The sequence below is a fragment of the Rutidosis leptorrhynchoides genome, chromosome 3 (assembly GCF_046630445.1).
Source record: "Rutidosis leptorrhynchoides isolate AG116_Rl617_1_P2 chromosome 3, CSIRO_AGI_Rlap_v1, whole genome shotgun sequence".
NCBI classification, from domain to species: domain Eukaryota; kingdom Viridiplantae; phylum Streptophyta; class Magnoliopsida; order Asterales; family Asteraceae; genus Rutidosis; species Rutidosis leptorrhynchoides.
Window position 1 is genome coordinate 61371864 of NC_092335.1, and position 8417 is coordinate 61380280.

At 34.1% G+C, this 8417-nt stretch overlaps 1 protein-coding gene across 1 annotated transcript; it reads right to left on the minus strand.

Moving 5' to 3' along the window:
• Nucleotides 1-6298: 6298 nt before the first annotated feature.
• Nucleotides 6299-7738, minus strand: LOC139900027 (protein ALP1-like). Its single transcript, XM_071882839.1, has one exon. The coding sequence runs from the start codon at nt 7736-7738 to the stop codon at nt 6299-6301; it is 1440 nt and encodes a 479-aa protein (XP_071738940.1).
• Nucleotides 7739-8417: the final 679 nt, after the last annotated feature.

An 8417-nucleotide genomic window follows, 5' to 3' on the forward strand; every position in this document is an offset into this window, starting at 1 on the left:
TAAATAAAATAACAATAAATAAAAGTGCGATAATTAGAAGTGCAATTAAATATAAAATAAAGGAAATTAAATATGAAATAAAAGAATTATGCTTATTTAAACTTCTGTAATCATGATGTTTGACGTGTTGATTTTAGTTTTATGCCCATGGGTTAATTGTCCTTTGTCCTGGATTATTCAATATGTCCGTCTGGTTTTTGTCCATAACAGTCCATCAATCATAAATATAAATTACAAGTGTCCTTGTCAAATTATTATTATACCCGAAGTTAAATATTCCAACTAATTGGGGATTCGAATTGTAACAAGGTTTTAATACTTTGTTTAATGAATACACCAGGTTATCGACTGCGTGTAAACCAAGGTTTTACTACTTTGTTAACAATTACACCAATTACCCTTGAATGTAATTTCACCCCTGTTTTAATTATTCTAGTGGCTATTAATCCATTCCCGTGTCCGGTTAAATGAACGATTATTCGTACATATAAATACCCCGCCCATCGTGTCCGATCGAGTGTATATGGTAATTTATAGGGACGCCCAATTGTAAATCTTTATATTAACATTAACAAACTTTCATTTAGTTAAACAAATATAAAGCCCATTAATAGCCCATAGTCTAATTTCCACAAGTGTCGTTCTTTTGTCCAAACCCCAATTATGGTACAAAGCCCAATTACCCAATTTTAGTAATTAGCCCAACATCATGATTACTTCGTTTTAAATAAGCATAATAATAACTTAGCTACGAGACATTAATGTAAAAAGGTTGAACATAACTTACAATGATTAAAAATAGCGTAGCGTTACACGGACAGAATTTCGACTTACACCCTTACAACATTCGCTAACATACCCTTATTATTAGGATTTAAAATTAAAATTAAAATTAAAATATAAATTATATATATATATTACTCGTATGAATGAGAAGAAAAAAAGATATGAAATTTGATCAGAATTCGGTTGGCTTTATAGCCAGAGTTGAAAATTGGGGCTCCGCGACTCGCGGCAAAATGCCCTTCAAACTCCGCGAGTCGCGGAAATAGAAATTACAGCTCACACCCTTGGAGTTTCTCTGCCGACGGTTTTTATTATATATATATAATATATATATAATTAATATAATTAATTATATATTATATTATATTTATATACATAGTTAACTTGTAATTTTTAGTCCGTTGCGTCGAGCGTTAAGAGTTGACTCTAGTCCCGGTTCCGGATTTTCGAACGTCCTTGCGTACAATTTTATATGTTGTACTTTGCGTTTTGAATCTTGTACTCTTGTGATTTCGAGACGTTTCTTATCAATAATTGGAACCTTTTTGATTGTCTTTTGTACTTTTGAGCTTTTTGGTCGTTTGCGTCTTCAATTCGTCGAATCTGTCTTTTGTCTTCACCTTTTATTATTTAAACGAATATCACTTGTAAATAGAACAATTGCAACTAAAAGCTTGTCTTTCTTGAGGAATAATGCTATGAAATATATGTTCGTTTTTAGCATTATCAGTAAGCGTAAAGCTTAGTGAATGCAATAATTATACATACACATATATAACCCATCTATTTGCAATCACATCTACCAAATACCTCATACGAACTTGTAACTCAAATAGCATGTCATCATATTCATAATGCTAACAATTCGTACACAATCAACAACTTAACATTAGCATATACTCAACACAACATTTATAATATGCTAAACAACAATCAACAAACACAATATGCTTAACCATAAACGCTATGGTGCTACCGGCTCATGGTTCACACCATACGAAATGCTATGACGCTACCGGCTCCTTGGTTCACGCCACCACGCATTTGAGTCATACTCTTTTATAGTGCTACCGGCTCCTTGGTTCACACTTTGGCGCTACCAGCTCGCGGTTCACACATCATTTTATTGTGCTACCGGCTCGTGGTTCACACTTTAGTGTTACCGGCTCGTGGTTCACACTATGATGCTACCAGCTCGTGGTGCTCGCATCAACCCAAATACCAAGATGTTACCAGCTCATGGTTCACATCATGACACTCGTCACATACATGTTATGGTACTACCGGCTCGTTGGTTCATACCATAACATTCACAAATAAATACGCCATATACATATGCGTATAATTATTTCACTCACCTCGAACTCGAGCATTACAAACCATGCGCGAAATCTCCATCAACGAACCCGAGCAAGCTTTTACCTATAATACGCATATATGTATACACACAATCAACATACATTCTCTACAAGAGAATTTGACGCCAACTCCCTTAACCAAGGGTTTATACTTACCTTCACAAACCGCCCATTTAGACACCCAAAGTGGACTTCACCAATTACCACTACGGGTGGTAATTCCGACCCATTCAAACAAGTATAACTTAACCCAAATTATACTTGACACCAATTAGACCAACCTAGGTCCCAACACTAGATTACTACTTAGGTAGTGATCATTTTAAACACCATATACCCCAAAACTACAACACGCGCAATATTGACCCATATTGCATTTGACCACGTTTGACTTATGTTAAAATACCATTTTAACCCAAAATCACTTCCCACGATTACATTCATTCAAAGACGTCATTTAACACTTAACAAAAGTGTTTAACACTTATTTAATCCAAGATTAGTGTCATTACCAAAGTTGACCCAATCAACTTGCCCATTTGACATAAGTCCCAAAAACGCCCAAAATCACTAACGGCTAGTGATTATATTTCCAAAACACCATTTAACACATGAATCAAGCATTTACATACTTGATTCGTCAAATCTTGACTCAAAACTTAGTTTGACAACAATTCGAGGTTAACACCCATTTTGACCAACAAACATGTTCTTATGAACATCTAAGTCACCAACGCACTTACAATCTAGTGATTTAACACCCAAACCATGATAAATACTTCCAAATTCGTCATCAAATCCTAAATCCACAATAATGGGGTTTACATACACAATACATACTACAAAACCTCCAATTTCATGAGAAATGGGGTTTATAACCCTAACTAGCTCAAACCTTAAGCATGAACAAAAATCTTAAACAATGAAATTCGGAGTTAGAACTCACCACCACTACTAAAATGTAGCTAGGAACAAGATGAACAACTTTAACACTAGCACTTTGGTGAGATTTCCACTTCTTCTTCTCCAAACCAAGCTTTCTCTCTCTAAAAGTCAACATCTCTTTCTAAAATGAGTTGGGAGTGTTTTGTGTGGGTGAAAATGGGGCTTGAAAGAGCCTTGGTTCTGTTTTGTGGCCAAAAATCCGACTCCAAAGTGAAAGGACCAAAACACCCTCCAAAATCCCCTTAAAAACGAGTTCAAGACATAAGTTCTGCCACATTGTCGCGTTTCGCGACATCTGGTCGCGTTTCGCGACACCCCAAACGTGACAAAATCAATTGAAACGCGATGAAGTGACCAGGACTTGGATTTTTAAGGTGTCACGTTCTGGTCATGTATGTCGCGTTCCGCGACAAGCTGAAACGCGATATACCTCACTCAAATGCGATATCTCCAGTTTTCCAGCTCCAATTCAGAAGTTCAGGGACCGAGGTTGACAGATTCTGATTCTGATGTAAATTCTGAAAATGCATAAGTGTTAGGTTGACTTTCAGTGACACTTTCTGATGCACACTTTTACTGACACATCTGATGACACTTCCTGATGTATAAAATTTAGGGTGTTACAGGTCAGCCGTGGAGTCGACCGTGCATCCCTGATTTTGTAAATCTGGGTGCAGGTCTCCACGGTTTGACATGCGATCGACCGTGGTTCAGCCGTGTTCACTGTTTCTCATTTTAGGCTTTCTTTGGTTTTTGGTCTTTTGCTAGATCAAGTGTGGATTAGTGAACTTGATGATTTATGTCAAGATGTTTACCATCACCTTTAGTTATGTGTATATGTCATCATCAAAACACTTATTGTTATGGGTTAAGATTAGTATAGTCATTAAGCATAATCCCATGTTAACCCACATTCTCCCCCCAACGGTTATAACAGACTAACAGAGACGACTCCAAAATTTAAGTACCTGAAAAAAGTGAAAAAAAACCCCTTAAACCTAAAAAATAATATATGCAATTTTAAAAACCCTTACACTTAACGAATAATATAAGCTATTTTAAAAAAAAAAAAACGATGTTTGACCTTGCTAGAATGCTAGTGGACTTTGGATCTTCATTTTTTGGCATTTGATTGTGATTTTTGGGCCTATTATGTTTCATCTTCTCTTTTTCAGTTGTGTTTCTCGAGTTCTCATGTTTTCTCAAACCATCGATTGTCTCTTATGTAGGGGGAGGTTCAAACGAGAACAACAAAAAGGGCGAGAACTGAGAGAACTTTTTAATATCTTAGTTTTTATGCATTAAAATGCAACAAATTACATGCAAATGTTAATTAATGCTCGTATCATTAACAAACATACGTTCATTATCACAAATTACATGTCAAATTGTTAATTATATGAAATTGTTCACATGTTCTGAAACAAATATGTATATGTGAACGAGAAACTATATATTTGATTATATAGATAACAATATTTTTTTTTCAAACTATTTTATGTTCAACTTTAATCTCCATCAATATTTATGGGTGATTCAATTTAATTATATGTGAAAATCTTTATAAATCAAAAATTCTCACAGTTCACAACCCTTTTTGTAGTTCTCGTTTGAACTTTTAACTATGTATGTATGTATGTCTATATATATATATATATATATATATATATATATATATATATATATATATATATATATATATATATATATATATATATATAGTCAAAAGTTCAAACGAGAATCACAAAAAGGGCGAGAACTGCGAGAACTTTTAATTTACAACGATTTTCACATGCGAGTAGATTGAAATCAACCTTAAATGTTGATGGAGAGTAAGAAGGAACATAAAATAGTTTGAAAAAACGTATATATTCCGTATGTAATCAAATATATAGTTTCCTATTCACATGTGCATATTTGTTTGTGTAACATGTGAACTTTTCGTATTATTAACAATTTAACATGTAATTTGTGGTAATGAACATATGTTTGTTCATGATATGCGCATTAAATAACATTTGTATTTAATTTGTTGCATTTAAATGCATTTAAACTATGAAATTAAAAAATTCTCGCAGTTCTCGCCTTTTTTTGTGATTCTCGTTTGAACTTGCTCCTATATATATATATATATATATATATATATATATATATATATATATATATATATATATATATATATTTGACCCCCTGAAAACCCTGTGCCCCATGCCGGTCATTCGGGTTGCTCCCCCTCCGAGCATCCCATGTGTTGTAACACTTGTAAGTACACTTGTGTATTATTATTACATTTGATGGTTAAAAGGAGTCACGTGGTAAATATTATAACTTCGTCAAAAAATATACGACTACTGGTAATTGCCCGATAATCTAAATAAAATCCAAAACTAACAAAAGCTAGCGACAACTAAGAAGGGACAACATCCCCCAAAGCAAGCAAACATCCCATCACTCCAAAGCGAGCTAAACAAGATTCCATATGGACTTCAAAATCTGAACCGGAACAGAGTCTTTGAACTTAAAATTACATCAACTTGAGGCGAACCGTTGAAAAGATAACTTGATACAATTTATCATTTGATCTTCCGTACGTGAGTTACCCTTAAAAAGATGATTGTTCTTCTCCTACCAGATATTCTCCTACTATATAAAGTAGATAGATCAATTTAAAGATCTTTTTCTTCATGTGGGTAAAGGAAATTGGAGAAATAGAAAAGAATTGAAAATGACATAAACTCACTCATAAATTAAATATCTTTTTCTTGAGGTATTTTTGTTTAAAAATGAACTGATCACAAAGGATTAAAATATGTGTGTATTTACTGATTAATAGCACCCTATTAGACCACTCTTAACCATGACGGTCCGTCATGGGATCACTGACTGCCACATTAGCGCCACATCAGCACCTTCTTCCCATCACTAATCAACCACTAAATGCTAACATCCATGACATACCCATCACTTGGTTCCACCTCTATTTTTTATATTAAACTTTTATATTAATATTAACTTATATATAACAATTAATATTAATAAAAATAAAAGTTTTATTAATAAAAAAAACATTACAAATTCCTAAAAAAAAAAAAACATTACAAAGTCATAAAAATTAAAATAAAACATTACAAAGTCCTAAAAATAAAATAAAAACATTACATAGTCCTAAAAATAAAAAATTACAAAGTACTAAAATAAAACATTTCAAACTAGTCTTCGTCTTCCTCCTCCTCTCCGTCGTCCTCTTCTTCCTCCCCTTCGTCATCCTCTTCGTCGTCCTCTTCATGTTGGTTATTAGTCCCCGAAGGTCCTGCTTCATTTGCCGAAGGTCCTGCTTGTTGGTTAGGTCTAATACGTACATTTGGTGGTAAACACCAAATGTGTTCGATAAGGTTGTCTCGGAGGAAACGATGAATGGTAGAATCTCGTAGTTCTTTGTCCATTCGCAAATGCGTATCGAACCTTTCTCTTATTGATAATGAATGACGAACCGGTTGATAATCCTCCTCTAACCCACAAAAAGCTCGACCATTATCTTCAGTTATCATGTTGTGTAAAATCACGCACGTATACATAATGCACTGTATCTTCTCGATATAGAATTGTCTTGCAGGACTTTTAATGATTGCAAAACGACCTTGAAGAACACCGAAAGCTCGTTCGATATCCTTTCTTGCTGACTCTTGGTACCTTTTGAATTTTGTTGTTTTTGGTTCAACCGTACTTTTGAACGATTTCACAAGGGTCGCCCAATTAGGATAAATTCCGTCCGCTAAATAATACCCTTTTGTGAATTGTTTTCCATTCACCGTATAGTTACACGGTAGAGCTCTATCTTCAAGTAACTCTTTAAATAAATCGGATTGATTTAACACATTGATATCATTATTTGAACCAGCTTGTCCAAAGTAAGCGTGCCAAATCCACAAATCATACGAGGCGACCGTTTCCAACATTATTGTTGGGTGACCATGATCGCCTCGTGTGTATTGACCTTTCCAAGAAACTGGGCAATTTTTCCAAGCCCAATGCATACAATCTAGACTACCGAGCATGCCCGGAAAACCATGTATTTGCTCATGTTTTATAATTAAACGTTGAACATCATGAGTATTAGGTTTTCTTAAATATTCACTTGAATATAAATGTATAACACTTTTGCAATAATTTTCTAAACAACGGTATGATGTTGTTTCACCAATATGCAAATACTCATCAAAAATATCAGGAGCAACACCGTATGTTAATTGTCTTATAGCGGATGTGATTTTATGATAAATAGTAAATCCGAGTAAACCGGTTGCATCCCTTCTTTGATGAAAATATTTAAAGTATGAAGGAATAGGTTCATGAGAATAACTGAGTATACATGCGGATATACGGTTAAACAATCGACGGCTCATTCGAAACCTTCTTCGGAATTTATCTTCGGGGAAGGTTGGTGTGTTGGAAAAGTAATCATTCCACAAGAGTGTAGCCCTTCCAGCCCGATCTCTATGAAAATACCTTCTTGGATTTTTTGGAATAGGTTGTTGATTTTCTTCCTCTTCTTCGGCATCTAAAAAATCAAGAATATCGAGTTGTTGTTGCGGATCATACGCACTTGTTACTTGTGCGAGGTCTTTTAAATCGTAATCGATATTATTCATTGTTTGGATATTGTTGTATATAGTGTGTAAATGTTGAGTGTGTATTTGTTGTAGAGTTGTGGAGTTGTTGTGTTGTGGAGTTATTGTGTTGTGGTGTATGTATATATATAGGAAATTTAAAAAGAAAATTAAATAGCCGTTGTAAATATAATTAAATAGCCGTTTAAATTGAAGTGTATCCGTGATTCAAAATGTCAAAGTGTAGCAATATGGAAGGCGGTCAATCAAAGGCGGATGTAATATATGGTGCTAGTATCGGCGCCCTTCTAGTACGGGATGGAGGGCGGCCCTAAGGGCGACACCACTACGAGCGCTCTTAAAGTTTCACACAGATTTATTTTCTACCATTTATAATTTTCTTTTGATATTCTTTTTTCCATGCTAGTTATTTTTTCTATCTTTTTTTACTATACATTTAAACTATCTTATACGAGGTATTACTTTTCTTTTTGTTTTTTCCCTATTTTTTCATATCCTATTATTTTCATCAAAAAACTCCACAATATAGAGCAGTGTAGGTAATGCTTTATACAGAAGAACAGGTAACCTCGGTTTCATTATTTTTCCCAGGTAACCTCCTCGGCTTTAAGGTTTTTTTTTTTCTTTTCTTTTTCTTTTTCTTTTTTGTTGTTAACTTATTTAAAATTTAAAAACTAAAAATAATTATTATTGTGAGCTG